Source organism: Neopelma chrysocephalum, unplaced genomic scaffold (assembly GCF_003984885.1).
Source record: "Neopelma chrysocephalum unplaced genomic scaffold, ASM398488v2 Primary Assembly neopelma1_26, whole genome shotgun sequence".
Classification (NCBI taxonomy): domain Eukaryota; kingdom Metazoa; phylum Chordata; class Aves; order Passeriformes; family Pipridae; genus Neopelma; species Neopelma chrysocephalum.
The window spans coordinates 5,221,242-5,246,826 of record NW_020897695.1 but is presented as its reverse complement, the minus strand read 5'-3'; the positions used below and the strand labels follow the sequence as shown (position 1 = coordinate 5,246,826).

The following is a 25,585-nucleotide window of genomic DNA, read 5'->3' as shown; positions in this document are numbered from 1 at the left end:
GGGGAAAAGACCCAACATCTAGAATTTTTTTCCCTTAAGAAAAAAATAAATTAGAATATAAAAAGAACAATAAGTAAATAGGTAGCCATGCTAGTTGTTTACTGTAAGAATTCCATTTTGACTTTTCTTCCTTTACTTAGTTTCAAGCTATCTTTGCAAATGCAATGGAAGATTAGCAACTCAAAACAATATTTAAAATACACCCCTATAAGGTGAAGGGCTTAAGAGGCAGTTATATCTTTGAGTTCTGTTTAGATTAAAAAGGACTTTATACTTTGCTTTCATAACTAGTAGCAGCTCTACCTAAATGAAATTTTAGACTCACCATGTAAAATTGGAAAGTCTGTTCTTCATACTGTATTTCTAAGGGTTTTCTTAACATCTCAAAGCTGCATCTTCTACTGCATGCTGTAGCATTTGATATGTTGAAATATAATCTCTACCATACTTTACTAACAAGTGTAAACTAAGGATATAAGGACTAAAGGGTTTTGTTTTGATGTGAATTGAGTCACTGCTTATCTGCTGGAACTTCACCTTAATTTCTTACAAAATATGTCTGAAAGTTGTATGAACAAGTTCATAAAAACGTGGCTTTAGAGCACTGCTTGTCACCTCTGAGTTGTGATGTTTACGACTGACTTATGGACTCTATTCCTGCAGAATTTTGCTGATGATAAAAAGTACATTTTCCACATTGAATGAGTTGTCATGTCTACCCCGATCTTCAGCTATTTTGTCAGCACAATTCATTTTAGAAGTAGTGAATATTCAAGTGTTTATCCAGAGGGATTTCCTGCCATGGAAGTGAAAGATGAAAGTGTCTTCTCTTCTATATGTGTGTGAACAATGTGCAGCCATTAAAAATCTTTCACTATTACCTGGACATGCAAGATATCAGATATCTGTGTGCTATATGGTAAAAAGACTTGGGAAGCGCAGTGTGTAGGAGCTTTCAGGGAAAACTGATGGAAGGCTTATTTTGAAGTGCAGCTGGTTTCCTCTGAAAAATTTGAAACACTTCATTGCAATTTTTTTATTTTATTCTACATATTAAGCAGAAGTAAGCAAGAGGAGGTAAAATAAACTCTACATCTAAAAAAAATGAAAACAAACAAAAAAACCCAAACCAAACAAACCAAAAACCAGTTCTCCAGCAATCCTCCAGACCTTACACAGAATTATTCTGAATTACTGTTTTTAATTGTATTACCCAGTTGCTACTATTTTTCCCTGTTGTTTGTATGTTCTGCTCCTCAGTAGAGTTTTGAACTAGAAGTCTTGAGATAAGATCTGATAGCATTATAGAAATTCTAAAAATACTATTTTTTATGAAGGAAAATGGATTTTGAAGAAAAGTCACAATGTTAAACTGTGAAGGTGTGACTGTGGAGTGATCTGATTGTTGCAGTTGTGTGATACTTCAAACTTACATGCTCATTAACAAATAATATATGCCTAAAGGCTGCTGAGGCAATCAAATTGTGCCTATTCACCTAGACACTGTGTAAACATGAATATGAAAAATACATTCAGTTATTCATAAATGAGCTACAAAGGAGGGCAGTTTTCAAATATCTGGGTTTGCATTCGTGCTTTCATGGACTCATTCATACATTTTTTTCTGTTGTAGTGTACATGGGAGAGAGATATGACAGTGAAAAATAAGGAACCAGCACAATAGTATATTACACTTCTAAAGAGAATTTTTACTTTCTCTCATTCTCTTTTCTAAGAGCTGATGCTGAGTCTGAATGATGTCAGATCTAGTGATGTCTGAATAACTGTCATGTACAAGAAAGGAAAAAATTTAACAGACAGAGCAGGGCTATGATCTTCTAAGCTGTGTAGTATTCCCAGCCACGTTTAGGAGGGAATATGAAGCCACCTTTGTTGCTACTGTTAGGGAAAGAACTGCATACAAAAGAAATGTGGCACTTGTAGGGAATGATGATTTGGGTAATAAACACCCATAATTATGCTCAATATTACCCTCACTTACTGAAAAAAATATGTGAAAAGACTGACCATTACAGAACTAGCACATTATTTGCCATTATTATCAGCCCTACTTCTGTTGCATAGGACAGTTTTATTCAGATGTTCCTCCATGACATTTCTTCTGAACAGATTGTAGCTCTATGACTAATTGCCTAACAGTCACACCAATTACAACGTAGTTACCTTAACTCAACATGACTACTTTTGTCTTTGCAAGTACTGGACAAGCCATCCAACAAATTAACTGTTGTCACTAGGAGTGTTAATGTATGTCACTTTTGGTTTTCCAGATAACCTAGGCCTTTAATATTAGCCTTACAAGAGGATTTATAAGAAAAAACCAAAGTGTAGCAAGTATTAAATACCTCATTTAGATCCTGCAAATGTTTACTATAGCTAGTCTAGTGCTGCCACTTTGATGCTAATTTTTATTAATATGCAGATACTCTCTTCTACTGTCACTGCAAACTAAGAGCAGTCCTTATTAAGGACTTATTAATTTCCTTAGTAAGGTCTATTCTGCTAGCTTTGTGTCCTAAAATGCAAACCCATCATTGCTTTGTTTGTAATTGGTTAAATCAAATAATATATTTGATTCTGTAAGTTTTTAAACTAGGAGTGATATCTATGAATGATCACTACGAAATACTTTTTTTATTTTCACTGTTCTCTTGTGTGCAAAAGACTTTACATAATTCACGAGAAAAGCTTTGGGCTAGAAAAACATCCCTTCTTACATTTTGCTTCTGTGGAGAGCTTGCCTGACAAAATTATTGATAGATAAATATCCCAAACAGCAAAGCACTGATAACTCTCTGTTGGGTATGTGTGGATTGAACCAGGAAGAACTACTGGAGCAACAAAAAGAGATGTTTCAGACACTTTTGACAAAGAGAAAAATTGATGAGAGGGAACTCATTAAATTGCTGAAGTAGACAAGTTTCTGTTGGTCTTTGCCCAATTCCAGGACCATTTATCCAGCCTCACAGTGGTTTACTAAAAACATTTCTTCTGCCAGCTAATGTAATTAGACTAATGGTTCAGTTGGTAGCAGTCTGCCTGAAGGCAGAGGAAAGATTGACACATGATAGCCAACAGAGATGGTTAGTATTTCACAAAGTAATTGTTTTATTAAAAAAGTAAGAAAAGGCAAAACAAAATCTGTAAATCAGGCCAAGATCTATGCTGACAACAAGTTATTTGGAAATTGTTGGTCTGTATTGTCTGTGGAACTCTCTGTAAACATCATTCAATGTCTTGAACTGCAATGATGACATGGTGTGTTTCATAAGCCCTTTGTTTCGGTCCTAGGCCCTGAAGTGACCGGTGGTGGGTTTGAGAGGTGAAGAAGTAGGGGGGATGCAGGCAATAGTAGAATCATTTATTTTAGATTATGGGACGTGCTGGAGATGTAAGAACAAGTTAAATAGATGGTCATAGTAACTGGAGCTGCGAGTAATAAAAGATCCTTTCACAGATACTCTTGAAATTGCGAAGATTTGCTTTCCCTGGCACTCACTTGGGTGTTATTCTTGGTGCCTGTCAATTTATGAAACGTTACCAAACATATATGATCAGTCAAAGGAAAAATTCCTTGTAAAATATTGAACTGAAGAAAACTAATAAAAATCTAATTGGGACACCAGAAAAATCAAAACAATTATTTACTCCAAAGGTTAAGGATAATAACACTTCCAGCTCCTGTTCTGTTCTCTCATAAATTCCTTGTGAAATTTTTCCTCCAAAGGTAGACTTTTGGTGTCTCAGCTACTTACGGAAGAGCAGGTGGTTGTAAGAAAGTCATAGCTGATCAGTTCATGGAACACATCCTCTACAGCATCTACTTACAATTCACTCCCAGACAGATGTCTAAAAGAACGTCTTCTCACTGCTTTCCCTGCCTTCTCTCCACTGAGAAAAGTTATACAGTTACAACAGATGCTGGTATAGCGTGTGACAATTTCTGTATTAGACACAACATTAGTTTATTGCCAAAACCAGATTTACTAGTTCAATGCTCTCCAGTAAAGGAAGTAAGTTTCTGTAAAGGGAATAGCTTTAATTATTCCTGGATTCAAGACAGGAGAATGCCATGAGGTATTACACTTAAGAGGCAGTAGAAGACAGACTTCTCAGAAATTCTGAGTTAGATTCCAGTTATTTTAATTTACTTCTAGATTCTCTGACTATAAATCTGTTTTGAAACTTAGTGTTTAGATGAAGCTTTTAAAAAGGACATTCAGCTTGCTTAAAATGCAAAAACAATCAACTGCCTACTTAAAATGAAGAGCAATCCTATGCAATCTGCAGTGCAGTTCACTCATTCTTTCCTTGTTCCATTTGATTAATGAAAGCAATGTATTTTATCACCTCTGCCAGTGATTAATACTTCTCAATGCTTCTTTGTTTTTGGTGGCAGATTTCTAGGGAGAGGTTCCACAGTAAATTATTTTTGATATCAAGTTTTTAATAGGCTTTGCCAGCCTGCTCATTTTGTGAGAAATACTTCTCAGTGTCCAGCAGTGTATAGCCTGGACTGTGTCTGCTCTGTGTCTTTGTGAAAGAGAAGAGGAGTTTAGGAAAGACCCTTTCAAAGCTTGCTTCCATCCCTATAGCTGACAGTGCAAGGTGAAAGAGAACAGATTGGCTGCTGCTTCCTTCTGCATGTCTGCAGAGCAGGTATGTGGGGCAGCAGGAGTAGCAGTCGGAGACTGAATTGTAGTTTTGTACTGGTCTTGGACAGAGCACTTTGTTCTTTCTCCCATGTACATGCCTTGAGTTAAAGCTCTAATGGGTGTTTGGGTGGGGAACTAATACTTTGAAGCCATTGCTGTTAGTGACACAGACAAAAGTTGCTCCCTGAATTCACCTTGGGGAAGTACTACCTCCAGTACTGACTAGGTATAATTTGTACCACCTCGACCTTGGTGGTGATTCAGGCCTATTTTTAAACAGTATTTTGGACCACTGTCTATGCTAGTGATTCACACAGTGCCAAGGATGTTCCTGGACGCAAGAATGCAATCATCAATTTCCACTGCTATAGCTGTCTCTGGATGACTTCTGGACAAAGTTGAATTTCCCAGATATCCCTGGGCAGCCTGGAGTTCAATACCACGCAAGGAGCAACAGACAGTTCATGTGCAGCTGACCTGCTTTGGAGGAACAGAAAGTTTAATAATACAGATAGGGTTTGCTGTGCACATGTTGGCCTTCATTTTGCATTTGAGGCAAATTCATTTTCCTGTAGGATATCTTACAAAACCTTTGCCAAATTGGGCTTTTAGCTTTTTCAGGTTTTTTCAGTTCCTTGGGTTTTACTGGTCATAAACTCGTCTGATGCTCAGTTTCTGCTCATACACCAAGATGAGCTACAGATATATTTTTGATGATGTTTGCTTTTACTTAAAAGTTGGGAAATGCATACTGAAGCATATGTAGATGTAAAACTGGTGGCAGTTTGCCAGTGTCTCCTTTGATGCTGTCAAGCATGAGAGACCTATGTATAGGATAATACAGCTTTCCTTCTGTATATGTGATCAAACCACCACATGCATGCTTTATTCCTTATCTTAAAAGCCACCTCAAAAATAAAAATGTAACTATCAAAATTAAGTCTAACACTGTGTCTTATGTATAACCTTCAAGTTAGAGTAAAAATAGTAAGTGTGTTATTTCACAGGGACCATAATCTGCAAAAATGCTCTTTGCACTTGACTGTGAGCTCCACCCTTTAAAAGAATGCTTTATCCTGGTTTCAAATCGAATTTTCACTACACACTTCCTATTAATTAAATGGCAATAGTAGTTTCAGTCAGCAGCTCCTTGTGTGGGGACCCTTTCACCTGCAGCTGGTGAAAGGCATTTTCCTTCTGCCTATCTGAGGAGAAACCTATACAATGAAAAGGACAGCCCAGTGTCCAAAGTCAGTCATCAGCAAGAGTCACTTAAAACAACTTGAAAAATAAATGATTTCTCCTCACCGTCTCCTTACCTTTTAGTCATATTTTTCTGAGCTACATTTGCCTGAGAACCCAAAACCCAGAGACAGTGTGACATTTCCCTACCTTCCCCCTTTCCTTTCCACAGGCCTTTTACCCCCAGCTGTTGCTATTGCTGCCAGCTCCGTTCAATTAACCTCAACAGGAATGCAGTCATCCCTCTGTGGCTCATCCTGTTCAGGATTAATGAACTGTGCTTTAAACCAAGGGAACTGCTAGTAAAAATTAGATCTAATTTCATTAGAAAATTGTGTACCGCTAATTAATGAAGGAGGTCATCTGAGGACTTGACAGAATTGAATTTAACTGGAGGAAAAAATCCACAGAGCAAATATGTGACATTTGCTACTTTCTTTACACTATTGCTCCATTTGTGGACACATTTTGTCACCAAACTTCCTGTTTTCTGCCTTCCTCCCATCACATCACCTCCAAGGCATGTTGGTGGAAAGCATGGAGTAGAGACAGCAGTAAAATGAAGCCACTTGTTGTGGAGCCAGTTGTTGCTTCATCTTTTGTTTCTGGGCGATGAATACTCTGTATAGTGTGATTTATTAAAGTGGAACTGGTCAAAATACTGCCTCTCCAGCTACAATCCAAGAAGATTCCTGGTATTTGCCTTTCATGCTGGTCCTGGAAAAGTTTGTAGTCCTTCAGTTTTTCAGCAATGCTTGTTTGGTACCTTTGTGAAAAGGCTTGGGAGATACCTTACCTATGTTCAGCCCTTCACTTTGTGGATATTAAAAGCAATTATGATGGACACCTAGACAAAGCAAATTAACAAGGAACTTGAGCAAGAAAGTGACAAGCCAAGACACTGACAGGGGAAGTGAGACAAAAAGAGGAATAGCTGTTTAAAAAACAGGTTTAAAAAACAAGTTCAAAAAAGGCATATCATCAAAAATTTTCAAATGCCTGTTTGGTCATACATGACTTTGTTTATTACTTCAGAGCTCTTGGCTCTTCCATTTTGGTATAACAATTACTATCCATCCTGTAGAAGATCAGGTAAATACTGTGATTTCCAATATTTCATATCATTTCATTAAAGGACATCTTATCATAAAGTAATGAATTACATAACTGTCAATCAGATATTTTGATCTTTTATGCCAAAAAAACTCTGTGATGTATGGTCCTTAAGTTTCTAAATAATGTTGCTGAAATCGCTTTTTTCTTAGGAAAAATTTGCATGGGTTCTTCTACACACTAAAAATATACTCCTGACTCTCCAAGTAAAAGATATCCAGTGTGGGAAAGCTATATCTATAAAAATTAGATTGAATCAGAGTTTTGAATGTAAAACTAAGCCTAATGACTGGATTTTTCATAATACGATACCATAAGAATTTTCTGTACAATATATTGTAACGGGCCAAATATTCACCAAGCACAAAATATGTAAGTTTGTATTCTGCACTTATAAAGGAGGAGAAGTTGATACATTGAGTCAAACTTCCTCAAAGTGTTTTGTTTGAGTGCCAGAGCCAGTCAATGTGCTAGCACACATGCTTATGTTTCAGCATATGAGTACAGAAAGTCAGCCAAGCACAAAAAAAACAATGTCAGCTGCAGTTATTTTGGGAATGGTACTTTGGTTTTGGTATACTCCACTGTTACATTTATAGATTCTAAAGAAATTAAGTCTTATTTTCAAATGTAATTACCACAGAAGGCATGGAAAATGGAATTTTCAAAGCAGCTCAAGGAAATTGAGGACCCCGGCTTTAAGTAGGCAGGAAAATATGCCAAGTCTCTTTTGAACATGCCAGTATCAAGCATGTGTATGTGAGCATTCTGTTACTTGACACAGGTTTGTTATAAGCTAACCAGCTGACGATGTTTTTGTAATACTAAGTGATCTTATATACAGAAATATTTCAAATCATATTCTCTTTGTCATGAGAAAGAATGTGTTTTCTAGTTTCTGCAGGGGGGAGGTTGTTTGGCTGTTTGTTTTTTGATTTTTTTTTCCTGGACAGTATTATGGGCCAAATGATCAATCCTTTTATGTAAAAGGCAAAGTTTGGTGTAAATGAGACCAGAATACATAGGTATGTGCTAAATCAGATATTTTTAAATGCATGCTACTTGAGATTGTGGAAGAAAAAACCCACTCATAAATATTTGTGATTTGTTTGAAGTCAGAGCACATTTCTCTCTGTGGGTCTATTTATAGTTTCAGGATAAGAAATTCCAATGCTAAGTAGCAGGAACTGATGTGTGAGACTTTCACATACAAGAAAAACATGAGTTGTAATTTTGTTTCTTCAGACTAAAGAAAATTCATGACTCTTGTAGCTGGGATATAAAACTAATGCTGCTTACTTAGAAGAGCGTTAATCACACATGCAGTTTTCCACTTGAACTGTGGAGTCAGTTCTCACAGAATATTTTTCATCTGGCTTTGTCTTCTTGTTAAAATAAATCTATCATATTACCAGTGACCAAGATGAGATTTTAATGTAATATTTTTGTATTTTTAATTTTTATTCTGTTGCTATGTTAAGACCAGAAACACGAATGGATTATTGTGAGTCCTGAAGTGTTCCCTTCTTTTGCTTCTGGAGTTCAGTTCCATACAATATTAGCAATCCACTTCTATACCAAAGCCAAGCAGTGACAGTTGCAATAATGAATATTTGCTGCAGGCCACTGGTATGAAAATAGCACAGTGCTGCAAGCCTGCGTCACCAGAAACAAATCTTCCATTTGACTGTGACTGGATTTCCAGCTCAATTTTAGATCATTTATTATTGAAACAGTTCTTAAAGCACTGTCATAATATACTGTTAAGAAATGCTGATTCAGTCTACAAGACATCAATTCAAATGCCTTCCTACTCCTTTTTGGTGTTTGGTTTGTTTGTTTTTTTAATCCCTTATACCTTTAATGCTGTACCCTGTATTTAGGGCACTGAACTGTGGACAGCAGCAACACTGTAGTATATTCAAAGGGACACATGCTGATTAGGTTAGAAGTTCTGGTGAGAATTGGATTTGAAATCCCTCTTTGTAAGCTTACTTGACAGCTTTTAGAATATTTTATCCTTAATTCCTGCTGAAAATTCTAAACTTTATACGTAGAGGAGCAGCTTTGCATCTTTAAATGTGTCATGGCTTTTACATGGTGAACTTGAATGGCTTTCTATTTATATTTTGATGTCATTAATGTATTTGTATTAGTGGAATATAAAATGTATTAATATAAGGCACCTTTTGAAAGTGGAGAATATATGCCCTGAGCTTTGATTATCTTTTTTAGATGAAGAATATGTGGATGATATTTATCATTTTTAGTTTAATTTTTATATATTATGTTGCTTTCACACATGCATCTCAAAATAGTCTAAAAATACCCAAAATAACAAGCATAATTGATTGCATTTTCTTTTCACTTTAAAATAATTACATAGTGAAATATTAGATCAACACAGATATAGAAGCTTAGATACTTGAAGCAGAATAAAATCTGCTGTTATTTAAGCTTCTTTTTGTTTCTTTTTTCTCCATTTCCTCAGGTTTTCCCATGGAAAGTAAAGAAATTATGATCTATATTTTACTTAGGGCTAAATACTGACCCTTGCACTGCAAAGCTGGTAATGGTGATCGAGGTACATATCTAATTTCCTGAAAGAGCACCAACTTTGCCATCAATTCTGAGAGAATGTTAATGTCTTCTTTTTCTTTTCTTTCCCTCTCCCTGGTGTCATCTGCCCTTTGCCTTTCATTTCACCAAGACAGTACATTGGCCAAACCTACTACTGTACAGTAGTACCAGGATGGAGAAATTGATGTTTTAAAAACAGTGCCATGTGCTGCTGGGATTGGGCTTTTGAGGAAAATAATTTTACTCCAGCAATTTTCAACTGAAAGACAGCAAACATTTAATGGATTCTCTGGGATGGGGAAGAAGTGACTAGTTAATTCTAGTATTTTGTGAACAGAACTTCAAAACCTTTATTTTCTCATCAGTTTTCCAAAAAAAGGTTTAATATTTCAAAATATTTTTTTTGAAAAATTATTGTTGGTCTTTTAAAAATTATAAAATAGAAGAGAATATTCAACAAGGTAACATCATTCCTTCTGCATCAGTATTTAACATCAGTACGTTCAGAATAAAACCACCTTCAGGCTCACTTTTGGGGAAAAAAAGCAAACTGTGATTTGACCTTACATGGGAACATATTTTTTGTTATATGCTTTAATGTCTGGCAGTACATAGAATATTCACATGACAAACTCTGCTTTCTTTGGTTTATGAACAATAATTTTTAAAGACCCTCTGGGAGAATATGTAGAAACATTCTAAAATACACAATGCATAGAAATTATTATAGCTTAAAGGGCCTTATACCTACTGACTGAAAGGGGATCAAATTTGTGTAGATATTTGTTCAGTCAACTTCAAGTCCTCCAGTAGGAAATATTTCTGGATCTGTGTAGGTGGGGTATTCCCAGGTTTCATAAACTTTAATATTAGAAAGAATTTCCTGATTTTTAATCTCAGTCTCTCTTGATGTAATCCAGTAGTTCTTGTTCTACTAGGAGGGATCAGGGAGAAGAGTGTATTTTCTTACTTTTAGCTACTTTCTAGAGGTATGAAAAATGTTGTCAGTGTTTGCTCTTCATCTTCCATGTTCGCAGTCCATATTTTCTAAACTTCTGGTTTGTTTTGGCTTCTTCTCTCAGATCTCCTCTCTTGTTTTGCATTTGTATTGCTGCTGGATTAACAACAAAGCAAGTAATTGTTATTTTTTTTTACATTGCTGTCCCCAGGCTGGACACAGTGCCTCTAGAGCTGATTAGAGGATGAAAAAAATACCTCATAAACCTTTTGCTTTGCACTTTCAATATGGTGGAGACCAGTGGTGGTCACAACATAATGATATAAGAGCCTCAATATGGTGGTCATAACATAATGATATAAGAGATCTGTGTTCATCTTGTCTTCTACAGAAAGATTTTTCTGAAAAACAAGCTAATAAACAAAGAAAATAATCAGGATGAAACAAACAATAAAACCTCCCCAAAAAGCGCTACTAGGGCTGTTGTCATCATCTTGTTTTAATAGATCAGATTAATCCTACTGAATGTGGATTCCTGCAATTGTCGTTACTGAAAACTATCTAATTTTCTAGACTGTTTCTTCAGTGCATTAAAATTGTTTTGAATCATGTCTCAGTGTTTGTTTGCTTGCTTCCAGTTTGATATTGTCTGCTACGTTATTAGGCATGTTCCTCATTAACAAAGTTGTTGAACAGTATTAGTCTGCAAGACACCTCTATGGCATCAGTTAGTTGTGTCCCTTCTGCATCAGAAGGGACATACTTAGATCGATAAGTAAAAGAATTGTTATTTTGTCTATTCTAATAGGTAATGATAAATAAAGCATCAGTAACACCAATGAATGTATAAAACTAAAATGAACTGGAAAGTCCCCAAATTGAAACATACCTCAATAAAGTAACTAAGATTTCTTATGGGGAAAGGAAAACTATTACTCAGTAGGCTTAATATGATAAAATACAATGCTGCAAAGGCAGAACAGCTCCTGTCCTTTCTCTCCTTCATGTCCCTTACCTGCCATCTTCTTCACTGCCTCAGTGCTGCGTCTTACTGTCCTCTACCCTTCTAAGTACTTCACTACCACATGATACTGCTGTATCCAAATATCATGTATATGTTATTCAAAATGGAGTACCATTGTGTATTTTCTCTCTCTTCAATTTGAGAACTACAGAAAAAGAGCAAGTTCTGAGGTGAAAGAACTAGGTTTCCAAACAGATTTAAGTATGTATACCATGCTTATAGTTTTTCCAAAAAAACCACTGATATACACAATGAAAATCTTATTACTGTTTGTGTAAGTCTCAGATACAGCATATTGTATATTTAGTTACTGTATGTATCATTGTTATGCAATAATGCATAATAATATATACTATGTATTAATAATTGCCTTCATCCTTTTAATGTTAGTTTTGGGTACAATCAAGTGAAGTATCAATTTAACTATTTTTCTTTTTTTACCAGATATAAAGGAAGACAATTATTTTCATTTTACTTTTATTAGCACAAGATGTTAAAACTTTAGCTTGGCTACTCAATCAGTATTAATCAGTATTATGTGATACTATGGCAGTTTATGCATCTGAAATGCTGCGTATGAATTTTGGCTGCCTATTGTACTGGTCATTTACACAACCTCTTTTAGCAGATTATTCTTCAGTTCTTCAGTACAGTCTTAAAGATGTTTCTTTTCAGTTTATGAATTCTGTGTTAGCAGAATGCGGGAGACAACACGTGGCATTTCAATACACGGGAGTACTGTGTTTTGTAACCACACGAAATACACAGAATAAGGCCAGATTAGGTCATTACCGTTAGTCGAACCATCACCGGCACAATCTGCCTCTCTGTGTGATTGCAGCATTGGGATGCAAACAACCAAGCACCAAAGGTCACAAGATTTTTTTTTTGTTTTGTTTCCTTCCATCTTCTCTCTTTGCCCACAGACGCTACCACAGGGACACCAGCAATATCAACAACGACAACCGTGGAAATCCGGAAGAGCAGTGTTATGACAACTGAGATCACCTCTAAAGTGGAGAAAATCCCCACGACAGCCACTAGCAGCACCGCTTGCCCTTCCGTTGAAACTGAGGAAGAAAAAGCAAAAAGACTGCTGTACTGTTCACTATGCAAAGTCGCTGTCAACTCTGCCTCACAGCTGGAGGCGCACAACAGTGGTGAGATGGAGCAGTGCTTGCTGTCTTCCTTTTTTTTTTCTTTCTGTCTCAAGAGCGCTGCAATTATCTTCCCCTGAATAGATTAGATCTCTTGCAGCAGGGGACAAAGAGGTGGCAGAAAACTGGCAATTACATGGAATTCATTAACTATTAAAGGATAAAAATGACAGGCAAAGAGGCTTTCAGAAAGAGAGAAGAAAAGAATTTTATTGCATGCAAGTTGCATATTTTCTTACATTTTAGCTTTTGCAGCTTCGAAACCTTATAGAGCTAAATGACAGCTCTGCTTCATTACCTTTGGTGTTCAGAGTTTGCATAGTTTAGCTTGTGCCAGCTAGCAAACTGAGTATGGATGCCATTAGCTTTGTCTGAAATCTAACAAATTAAGGCTCAAAGAGGGAGCGCCAGTCAGTCAGAGTTCAATGATAGGAGTTAAGAGTTCTTAGCTCCATATTGTCTGCTAAGAAATAACTTGTTAAAATTATGTATATTTCCCTTTGATTTCATCGACTGATAGCAGCTTTTGCATGAGAGTTGAAAGGGTAATTGCCTACCTCCATCTTTCTTAATTTTTAAACCTCTTCTTATTATTAGAGCTAGTAGCATTATTAAGTTCCAGTAGAAGAGAGCCATCATTCACAATCACTATTTTAAGCACCTTATTGATTGACTGCGTGGTGAGCAGGGTTAAAAGATCTAGGATTCAATATGGTGGCATCAAGGGTAAATAGACTTAAGAAACATAACCTTAAGACATAACCTTAGGTTTGAAATGCAGGGACAGTGAGGGTATACCTAGAGCAAAATGATCAATTGTTTTGTGATGTAATGAAAAAAAGAAATAACTTTGGCATGTCTATGGAATTCACTTAAATTAAAAAGGAAATTATAATTTGTTGGTATTCATGAGAATCAAAGCCTAATCAGTTTTGCATGCTGTTTGCTGTATGCCAGATCTTCAAATGGTGAAAGTTCAACTTCATAAATCTGTACCCTTTTAAACTGTTTAATTTCATATTAGGGTCAGACTGTAAACATTATTCTGATCAGGCTGTGAGCCAAAACATTATTCTGAGTGTTTAAACACAACCCTCCAAGTTTTAGCTGCCTATGCTATAAATTGTGTTTGTGCTCACACACATACATGCTAGTAAAAGTGTCTGTGTGGATGCATATAGCAATTATCAGTGGAATGGCAGTTCTGTACACAGTAGTAGTCCATTATCATCACAGACTACCTGCGTGGAAGTAAATAGTGTAAGCAATTGTTCAGTCTGAATAAAGGTACAGCAACAGAACACTGTTGTTTTCTATCCAACCTTTATTTAAAAAAAAAATGGAAAAATAAAAAAGCAAGTGCAATTTTTTCGCATGCATGCTTCTCACATGTTTTGGTTTCTGTCCAGGCCATTAAGGATCCATAGGTTGCTGCCAGAAGCCTCTGCCCCTTTCTGGTTTGGAGACTAATTAGTTGATTACGGATTTAATTGTAAACTATCTAAGACATACTGTTTATCAATCTGTTCAGGAGAACTACAAATCAAAGCCAAGTACATCTTTAATAGATAAATTACTCTTCTTTTGCAACTACAATTCAGGTCTTATTAGCAGCAGGAGTTAACAAGAAAAGTTACACCTATTTAACTTCACATCAGGATACTTGATTGTGCTACTTCTTTCTGGTGTGGCTGCTTTGTTCTAGTGCATTACCTATAGGTATGTAATTTAGTAAGTATCAGATGTGAAATACTGTTACATTAGTATGAATCTGATACAGACCAACACAGCCATATTCCAAGGATAGAATGTGGCACAAAGAGGAGGTTCATATGATTTCATTTTAAAGTGGAAATAAAACAATGAATGCAACCCAATTGCCAAAGTTGTTTCTGTTTCCCATTTCTAATGTCTCCAGGGACTAAGCACAAAACTATGCTGGAAGCTCGGAATGGAAGTGGAACCATAAAAGCCTTTCCCCGGGCAGGCGTAAAAGGCAAAGGACCTGTGAATAAAGGAAACACAGGCCTTCAGAACAAAACATTTCACTGTGAAATATGTGATGTGCACGTAAACTCCGAGACACAACTGAAACAGGTACTCAGCTTGCAGATTGAGAATCCTTGGCTGTTTTTTTGTTTTCATGGTGGTAAAGTACCAACACAGTAAGCACGTGCCAATATAACAGTTTGTGTCCAAACGGAGCTTACAGATTTTGTCCTTTGTACTTGGCTGTCATGCTGTATGTTTTGTTTCAGATATGATTTCCCCTTGCATGGAATATGTTTTCTCAAAAGCTCTCGATTATACATATTTCTTAGAGAGCTGCAACATATTACAAATGTCTTTAGAGTACCAGAATTGACATGAGCTAATAAACCCTGCCATTTAGTGTACTGCATGATATTTGCCTTGACAAAGATGTGAAGATGGGTAAGTGAAAGCCAGTACTTTCACGGAGCACTGCATAACCTGCTTAGAAATGTAGATGGAAAGAATTTCTAATGTTTTTTATCTATGTTTCTTTCTAACTGAGAAGCTTGACCTCTAAATTGCAATTACACTAAGTTATGTTCAGTCATTCTTCAGATGATCAAAGCCTTCCAAAAAATACTTAGTCTAATTCCATATGCCTTTTGGAATTAAAAGCTTGTTAAAGAACTTTAGAAGAATGAAGATAAATTCGGTAATGGACAATAGCAATACCCTTTTTCTAGTTTCAGGGAAAAAAAAGTCTAGTTCTTTGTCTTTTTTTTTTTTTTTGGTGACATCTCTCTTGAGAATGAAAATCAAAGTAAAAATAATTTTTTGTGTGGAAAAGGTCCTTCAGAAAAGGGTCTCTTCTAATACTGCAGTAAAGTCTGTGTAGAAGGATACTTACAAAATCTCACAGATCTTAGCAAGAAGATAGTGGATTTTGTGGGTTTTTTTCTCTGTCACTTAGTTTGATATGTAACCATCTTAAAAGGATCTCCAGGCTTCTCAGGGATTTAAACAAATTTGTGACCTTATTTTTTCCCTGAATAAGGGGATGCTCTACTATCTAATGTTCTTTGAAAACTTTCTATCAGCAGTGGATTGAATTTGATGGGTGCTTTGTAGAAATAGGAGTTTTTCAAAGGCTTCTGTCTTTAACTTGATTCAGGTTCTGTTGGAGTTAGAAAAGATGAGAAAATCATAGACTACAGTGGAAGCAAAGTTGAACTGAGCACTGTCGAAAATCATGGTCCCAATATGTGATGCACAAAGGATCATTCAAATTCCAGCAGACTCTATTCCCTTTCATTATTGAATTAGTCAAAGTAATGCTGTTGTGGAGAGCAGAAGACTTTAGTATTGGAGCAGTAACCTTGTGTAAAGCAGAAACTGAAAAGATTTGTTAAGGAACTATCACTCTTTGTTTTCTTTTTTATTCCCACCCCAAATATATTTTAACAGCACATAAGCAGTAGAAGGCACAAAGACAGAGCTGCTGGGAAGCCACCTAAACCTAAATACAGCCCTTACAACAAGCTCCAAAAGGGAACACATCCTCTAGGGGTAAGTTAATCCACTTTTTATTTCACTTTTATTTTAACCCTGATGAGCAGGACTTTCAGAAAACGTAAGTGGAAAAATGTGTAAAATGATAGGAATAGTGTACGCCATGGAAGTATACAAGTATATGAATGACCCAATGGAAGTTCACAAATTACTTTTTTATATACTTTGATGGGTGTTCACTACAGCCTGTGGGCCTTTTTTTTGTAGCTACTCTGAATTAACTAAGAGAAGAAGCTTGCTGCAAAGGTCATTAGAGAGCAAGAGACGAAAAAACCTCCAGATGTTAAACAGGATTTTTCCAGTTTTCATCAAGGACAATAGTGATGAAATAACTAAGTAAAACTCCCTAAAACATAAAACCTTCATTCTATCCTAATTTAGAAAATTGTTCAGATAACAAGTGAAAGAATTAAAAAAATCTGTCCCTTAATTCCACTCAGTTTCAGGATGGTTCTGGTCACATTTTCCACTGCCAGGATAAACTATCTGAAACACAATTCTTACTAACTTCAAAAGCTGAGAAAAGGGTTTACTTTTTAATAAAAAAAACCCCTCTAAGATTCTGCCATTAGTGAAGAATTAGCTTATATTGTGGGTGAGATAGTGAAACATCTGACATTTATCTCCTCCATCAGATAAACTGCGTGAATGTTTTATCTGCTTTTTTGTAAGGGTTTATAGATGGTTTTTGCAGAGGGAGGATGTTGATTCATTGGCCTCATAGAGATTAGCACCTTTATGTCTTGCCATCTTCTCTAATGCAAGCAGAATATGGAGCTTTTTTCCTGTGGAAACCCATTTCTCTTTGAGTGAAAGCTCTTTTCTTGGAACTGTGTCCTTGTTTGGGCAACCCTTATGAATGGTATATTAGTGTATGATTCAATTGTGGAATAATGTAGTGCACCACACTGGTAGATCCAACAGTAGGGAAATAGCCCCATAGGGTTTTTCAGTAATCCGCCAGAAAGATCAAGGTCTCCAATACACGTAAAGTATAGTGAAAGGAAAATATGAGATAAGTGGAATATGAAATCATTAAAGCCTTTCTAACAGGATTATTATTCCTTTAGGAAATTCATTGTTTCCCAGGGGATGAAACAACTATTACATTACTGTTGTTGTTGTACACAGTTCCCTATTTACCAGTTTATGTAATGGTAATTTCTGAGAACTCCAGCCAAGGTTCAAGGCCATTTAGTTGTTGCATAGGTAAATAAAGGCAACATGTAGTTTTCCTGCTCCCTCCCAGTTGCTCACAATATACAAATCAGACCAGAGGGAATCAAAGAGGCAAAAGGGATTTAAGAAAGAGAGAACCAGTTAGGAATAAATGAACAGATATGTGTAGTAAAATGGAGGCTGCACTAAGAAAGGAGAGACCAGTTCTCCATTTAGTCTTTTTGGGTTTGAGTATAAAAACTATCAAAATTGCTGTCACTTGAAGTGCAGAATGGCACAGCAACATGCCAAAGATATGATAATTTCAATTATAATGTAAATGATTTTGAAGAGCTATTTCTTTACTTTTTCTTTACCCCGTCCCTAACTGAAACCAAGACTCTCCTCATTATTTTTTTAAGTCATTTGTTGTCACTTAGTTTACTTCATTGGAAATGAAACATATAATGACTACTTTACTCTGAATGCTGACCTGTGTGTTAATTGGAGGTTTGAAATGAAGGTGTAAGGTACTGTATATGTTAAATATTACTAGTTTTGCAGCTACCTTGAAATCAGAAACATGTTGGTAAATTAACTGAAAAGCTATCTAACTTCAGTAGAAGTGCCGGATTCCTCCAAGAATGATAAGAAAGTCCTAGCCGTTTAATAGAAACAGACACAGAAGATCTTTTTTTGTTCTTCATGACAAAAACTGTATAAGCATCACTCAATTGTCTGCAGAAATTTAAAAAAGAACATAGTACATTTTCTAAGCTTTTCTAGACTAAAAACTTTCCTTTGCAATGTTTTTAGTATCATTTGTACTGCTTTGTCTATTCTAGATTTGCATGCCTCAGAGATAGAAGCTTTATAAATTCCTACCGTGCTATTTCAGAGTTTAAGAAATCTTGTAATGTTGGGACTTACTTGATATTTCTTAAAGCCACAAGTGTCCAGCATCCATAAAATATTCTACTGGAAAAAAAAAAGGTTATCAGGTGTTTCTGAAATAAAATAGCTCTTACAAAAAACATCCTTCATTAGGACTTTTAGAGCACAAAGTACTTTGTACTCAGGATTAATTTTTTTAAATTCTTTTTTCCCCTGAGATTTTTTTTGTCTGTTCTAAATAAGGCTGAAAAAGGTATTTACTAAAAAATGTAAGGAAGGAGGAAAAAGTCAAATACTCAGCAAGGGAAGAAGACAGCTTGGATCAGTGGGTGTAACAGTGATCAAGGAAAAGATCAGATCATTGCTTTTCCTAGACACCATGGGGACTTTTATATCTAGCATCTATTATATCCTCTGTTAAGAGAATTACAGAATTTAGTTCCATCTGAGTATTTCTTCCAGAACCTTAAAGGACCTGGAAGCCCAACAGAGTTGCCAATGGATATTGCGAAAAGTAAAAATCCTGTATCCATCTGGATAGTAAAGAACAAACAGACTGTTTGGAATATGGTGATAGTATAACGATGCAACTCACTGGTGGCTTATGCCAGAGTACTCCTGTCCTTACTTTCTGATTATTCACTCACAAAGTACTGTTGAGTTGAAAATGTCAGAGTGATGTTGTGCAACTAATTATTTGAAAACCCCTTTCAATTCAAGGATGAAAAACTGTGTTTCCCTGTAAGTGAGAAGTGTCTATACTTACACTGAGGTGTATCATGGTATGGTACATATATTCATATTCTGTATATTCAATACTATATATTCAGTTTATGTTCTTTGCAAAGGGCCTTAGGTCATGCTAGGACACAGACCCACCAAAAGTCCATCAGAGCCAATGGGAAATTTTCTTTGTTGGTAAATGAGGTTTCTATTCTTATCTCAGAGTTATAAAATCAGAACAACAAAGGTATTCAGTCTCCTGGCGTCTCACTAGAAACTTGAAATCCCACTGAAAACTGCAGAAATCTATAGAGACTACTCTGATGTTCATTACCATGCATATCAAACACAAATTCTCCTAAATAATATGAATCTCTATGAGTATTTGCCAGCAGTCTGGGAAAAACTTGAGGGTTTGGGTTTTTTTCCTTTTTTCAAAAACTCTAAATGAGGGGTTTTCTTGATTGGATTTGGTAGTGCACAAGACTTGTGATTTAAATGTTTGGGTTTTTTTCAGAAGAAGCCTCAGTGACAGAAACAAAATTATCATGGTTTGGCAGTATACAAACTGCTATAGACAAGAGTGTTTTCGTAACAACACTTTAAAATATCTGCCATATTTTCACAGTCCTTTGTAAGAATGAACATTACCTTAGTGAAAAACAGTTGAAGACACAGGGAGATTACATAGGGCAGCACCCATTTAAACACGTGAAACATGGATGATTTTCATAACCCATGCAAGATAAGATTGCTCATTATTGGAAGCAGGAGCTAATGAAGAGGAGTTATCTGGAGATCTTAGTTTTAAATAGAACTTGCATCTTAATGATTGAAACAAAAGTATCTTCTTAGTTAGATCAGGGAATGGGATATATTTTTATTCTGCTCTGGTCTCTATCATAAAGCTATCCAGATGGAAGTCTTTTAATTGATATCTAATTCTTCCTTATTTAATTCTTGCCAAGTACATGCAGCTTTACTTTGGTGCAGATTGCCCACTCCCTTTTTAGATTTGCCTTGATTTCTAATCTAATATTAGATTGTAAGTGTCAGTGATAAAGAGCAAATGCTGAAACTCTTTGTCCTCAATCAAATCCTTGTCCAGTGGGTGAGATTGTATCTCCTGTCACACGCCTGCAGCTCATAGAGTCAGTAGCCACCACAAGGCCTCTCTTGCTTGATTTTGCATGTATAATCTTAAGTCAATGTCCCTGTCGTGTAGCTAATATGAACAAATTACATCTCTCTGTTTGTTTGTTTTCTCTCTTCCCCACAGGTAAAATTAGTATTTTCAAAGGAACCTTCAAAGCCGATGGCTCCACGAATCTTACCAAATCCACTAGCAGCTGCAGCAGCAGCTGCTGCTGTGGCTGTGAATTCCCCCTTCAGTCTTCGCACAGCCCCAGCAGCCACCCTTTTCCAGACTTCAGCACTTCCTCCAGCACTCCTACGACCAGCTCCTGGGCCTATACGGACCACCCATACTCCTGTGCTGTTTGCTCCTTACTGAACTCCAAACAGGAAATAATTGTACTGCAATAATTTTTCAAAACAAAACAAACAAAAAATGAAAATCAAGAACATTGAACTATGCAGTGTTTATTTATAGTTTAAAGTATATATGAAGAGCCAGAACTTTTGATAGAGAACTGAACAAATTCTGAAAGGGGGAATGGGCAGTATTTTCTCCAGATGAGAACATTCCTCTTGAGCATTGATCGTTTTAGAACTGATCTCCAGCATTGACTTGTAGTGACATATAAAACTTATAAAGCCTTTTGACTGTGCATTTTGCCACATATTTCCCTGCAATGTCTTTCCTGCTTTATGAAACAACTTACAAATTTGTCTAAAGGGCATTAACTGGTTCCAATGTATATAAAATACTTTATTCTGTAGATTAAAGAAGAAGGAAAAAAAATGAAACACTGTGAATAGTAGCACCCTTACCAATCCTCCTGCCAAGTCAGCAGTTACTGGGTATTTATCTGAACAACAGTAGATACAATAGACGTCTTGTAAAACAGTAGTATTGTGTCTCTATCTATGCCACTAGGTTTCTAACTGAGTTGCAAAAGATAAAATGAACAAATTATGTCACTTTGGTAAGTAGTCAAAAATTATGACGATGTGGAGCTGTTCCTGGTGAGCAAAAATTGTTTTCCTTGCCTGTAGCAGAATGGGCAAGAAGATAATCTAGGTTAGGTAAAAGAAAGTGATAAAAAGATCTAGTGGGGGAAAAATAATTAGGATACTGTACACAGAATGGATTGAACATTTATTTAACTGAGAACGTATGTGTACAGTGTGTGTTTATTCAAAAAGTGTAATACATACAGGATAGATCAATGTTTAAGATTTGCCAGTGGACAGCAAAAAATACACTCTTGTCATGAGACAGGCCTGACACTTCAGTGTTGAGCAGAGGGAAGACACAAATGGGTTACGCATAGTCATAACTAACTAATAAAAAACAGGAGAGAAACTCTGACCTCATTTAACTTGGTATAAAGTTCTTTCTGACTGCAATGTAGCCAGAGTTTCATCACAAGAATGGCACATATTCTTTTTATATCACACCAGTGGGAGTGTCTGTAGATACAGGTAATATTTTTTGCAATAGGCTTAGTCTTAGAAACAGATTTATTCTCTTGTATTATTTCCTACTGATGTGATATAAAATGTTTAATATACCTATAAAATGTAAACAGTGACACATGAGATACATATTACGAGATAACTGCACATCATGGGTTTGGAACAAATGCAACCTTTAGGATCTGAAGGGACCCTTGAATTCTGTAGCTGACCATCATGTATGGGCAGCTTAAAGCCTGATATATTTACTGTGAGGCTTAAAGGGGTTGACTGTGTCCCTTTAAAGTAAGATTTATCAGGGGTATATATAGATATATTGTATATATGTTAGAGTAAGAAAAATAACTTATAAACAGAAAATCTACTATATAAAATAATTATATAACCATTGAGTTTCACATGTGGGTCATTAAGTGGTAAGTAACAAACAGCAGAGAAAAAAATAGACTTCTTGAATCTGATTCTTGCTGCCTGCTTTTTCCCATAGGGAGCTGAAAAGTGTCTATTAATATTATGGAGTGCGCTGCTGAGTCACGTGCGACCACTCTGATGTGTAGCTAAGTGAAATGCCTACCATACATTTAGGCAGAATAAAATTTAAAAACATAATTTAAGTTTAGATATGGAAATTATTTGAACGACTTTATTAAAAGGCAGTAATGCAAAATATTGACCGTGTGGTTGCTGTATAATGCTGCCTGTGGTTAATATGGACAGGTGGGAGATATAGAGGATGGGAATATACAGCACTTTTGACTTGCAGTTCATCAGTGAGCCTTCCATATACATTCGTATTTGCCATTTTTTAAACCTCTCCGCATTTAGATTTTATAAAAAATATATAAAGAGAGAGAAAGAAGAGGTTCCATGGATGTCTGTGTCCAAAGAATTCCAAAGAGATGCATTTATTTATCTAGAAGTATTAAAATAAGTTATATATTATGTATTTGTATTTCATCCAGTTTGTTTGCAAACGTTTGTGCCTTGAAATGAAATGGGCTTTTGTTTATATTTAATTCACAACTATGTAGCCATGAAAAAGATGTGATGGCGTTTTCAGGGCTGATTACCAGCTGGATTGCTTTGGCCCAACTTCCAAAACAACAGTATGAGTAAGTTCCTGAAGCCAAGTTTAGACATCTAAAAAACTAGGGGCTGACATTTAAAAGGGCTCTCTACTCCACAGCTCCCAGTAAAGACACAGTAAACAAGCCAGCCTTCTAGACCTGCTCCTAGTGCTCAATTTAGAAAATGTTTCATTTTATTTGGGTACATAATATATTAAGGTTGGACTCCATTTTGCAAAATCTTGGACTAGGTCTTTTAAGCCTGCTTTCAAACTTCCATCTTTTTGCAGAAGCTGTAGTGCCAATGCCAGCTGTGTTCAGATTCCTCCTTGAATAGGGAACCAGTTTTCAAGCTGTGCTGCATTAACCACCATTTATCTCCAGAGACTTTTGTAAGAGCCTGTGTAAGTAAGAGCTTGCTAAAGGAGCAGAGGAGGACTCACATTTTGGGAGGGGAGAAGATCTGGTCAGGCTATCTTTTCCCCATGAGAAAGCATGCAGATGGGAAAACAGGAGATCTACAAATATCCTGTAGGCTCTTGTATGCATAGCCTTCTGGTGCATGGACAGCTGCTGTACATTTTGGCTTGTTGTTGTGATGCCATCAAAATCAACAGGCTGATCCTTGCCAAAATGTGGCCTGTGGCATGTATGGAGGCACAGTACTAGGGGCAGAGTTAATACAAATTTTGCTAGAAATAAAAGAGTGTCATTCCAACTACTTACATCAGCTAATTTGCAATGACACCTTCAGTATTCTTGGACCTCTTTTGTCACAGTGCTCTATGGAACAAGTTTTTGTTCACACAAATCTCTTTTAAATTTCAGCTGTAAACAAACTCAATTCTTTTTATGTCTCTTACTCACTACCTAATAAAGGATAAAGCCTAAATGTTAGAACGTATAGTGGATTTTCTATGCCTTGCTGTTCCACCCCCGTCTTGGTCAGTAACAAGCCAATGCCCCCAGACATCAGCACAACAGTTTTATTTAATATATCTGTCAAGGAAAATACCGGCACAGCAATCTGATGGGGCAAGGAGAGCTTCTGGTCAAGGGTATGTCCACAGCAGATGACAGTGGAGGTACCAAACAGAAGACACTTTACACCTACTTGTCAATACATCCAATATGGAGAGCTTTATAAAAGAACAAAAAAAGCCATCATATTTCATATTACAGTAACATTCCAGGGCCAAGAGGAAGCCTAAAGAACAAGGAAACAGATCATTTCATTGAAGACACAGTCACTCACTGGAATTACAGTATGAAATCAGCCTGCGAGGAAATACCTGGGTATGAACTCAGAAAAACAAACAGGTTCACGGATGTTTTCTTAAATTCTATTCAAAGTGTTAAAGAATGACTATTCTGTTCTGATCCAAAGAGATGGTATTTTTGTGGGAGGGAGATATAAGTATATATATATTTATATTTTTATGCTATCTGAATTTTTCCAACTATCTCTGGCTTCAAACTTCTGTTCTGAAGAATCATCATTGCTCTGAACCATGAAATTAGTTACCTTCTTGAAAGCTGCTGTAAAAGCTGATGTGAGAGGACAGTAAGCAAATGGTGTAAATATGATGATCTAAAATGAAAAAAAATGAACTAGCCATGTCAAGGAATATTGTATTTGAAAAGTATACATCTTTATTTTAGAATAAATTATATAAAATTATATAAAAAAAGAATAGCTAAATAAAGTTAATATAATTAGAAGAATTACATCTGTCATTTTAGTACTGAAATATTACAATTGGCCCTGTATTTTAAAGGATGAAAAGACTTTTTAGATGCTGAATCAATGCAAGGATGCTGTTGGTAAATTTAACGTCTCACATTCTTTATCTTTCATTTATATCAGGAATACCATAACTGAATGGACCTTCCTTTAGTCATTTCTATTCTAATCCCAAAAAATACAGTAGAGTATTGGCAAAACATTCCCTGAATTGAGGTCATGCTGCTTAAGAGCCTCTGATTCTGTTTTCTGCTACAAGTAAACACATAGTTTTTAGAGTCTCTTCAAAGCATCCTGGGGAATTTGATATCTTTTTTTTTTTAAAAAATAAACATGATTTTATGAACATAAGACCGACACTGTAGAAAAAGACCTGAAAATACTTCTTCACATTTGCAATATTCTTGTGACTAAATATGAAGAACCAATACCCAAATTGTTTGGTTGCTCAAATCTTTTTGAGAACATGTGAAGTCGGAAACCTAAACAACTTTATGTGTCCTGGTTTCAGGATTAACCCACAACAATAAGTAATCTGTTCTTTTTATTAACAGGTGTCTGAATTTTCATCTTTTTTTTACTTCAGTACAGTTTAGGCTTCAGGAATCTAAGCACCTAAAGCTCCCAAGAAAATAACAGGGGGGTTCCTGTTTATCAAGATGTATGTGAAAATGTAAGCCTATGCTATAAAACATTACTTTTTTTTTTTGACGTCACACTCACTGTTTATCTGTAAGTGCCATTCCTTCAGTGTCGATCAATCATACAGAAACTTCTGAGCTCAAATTCAGTATTTGACTTAAAGAACTAGTAATACTATCTTAAACTAGCTGAAATCTCAAACACACAGTTAAAGGTTTAGCCAAGATCAAGAGCTTTATGCCCTCTCACTCCTACAGGTTTATTAAAATTCAGGACCATTCAGGAGTAAATGTAACCATCTCGAGGATGGTTATTACATAGTCTGATCTGAAATGTCAGCAGCTGACAGAATCTGTGCTCCAGGCTGAAATAAAGAATATCATGAAAAGCATAATGTTCTTAACCCTGGGACTCCTGAAAGCAGCTGCAAAAATCTTTGACTTCGATAGAGGTAATTTTTTGC

General features: G+C 36.0%; 1 protein-coding gene across 3 annotated transcripts in view; it reads left to right on the top strand.

Moving 5' to 3' along the window:
* ZNF385D (zinc finger protein 385D) overlaps positions 1-23,640 on the top strand; it is a 423,880-nt gene extending 400,240 nt beyond the window's left edge. For all 3 annotated transcript variants that reach the window (XM_027675374.1, XM_027675376.1, XM_027675375.1), the window contains 4 exons: positions 12,520-12,753; positions 14,669-14,847; positions 16,189-16,290; positions 20,348-23,640. In XM_027675374.1, the coding sequence (XP_027531175.1) occupies positions 12,520-12,753; positions 14,669-14,847; positions 16,189-16,290; positions 20,348-20,581 (749 nt within the window). In that variant the 3' untranslated portion in view covers positions 20,582-23,640. The remainder of the gene's footprint in view (positions 1-12,519; positions 12,754-14,668; positions 14,848-16,188; positions 16,291-20,347) is intronic.
* The last annotated feature ends 1,945 nt before the right edge of the window (positions 23,641-25,585 follow it).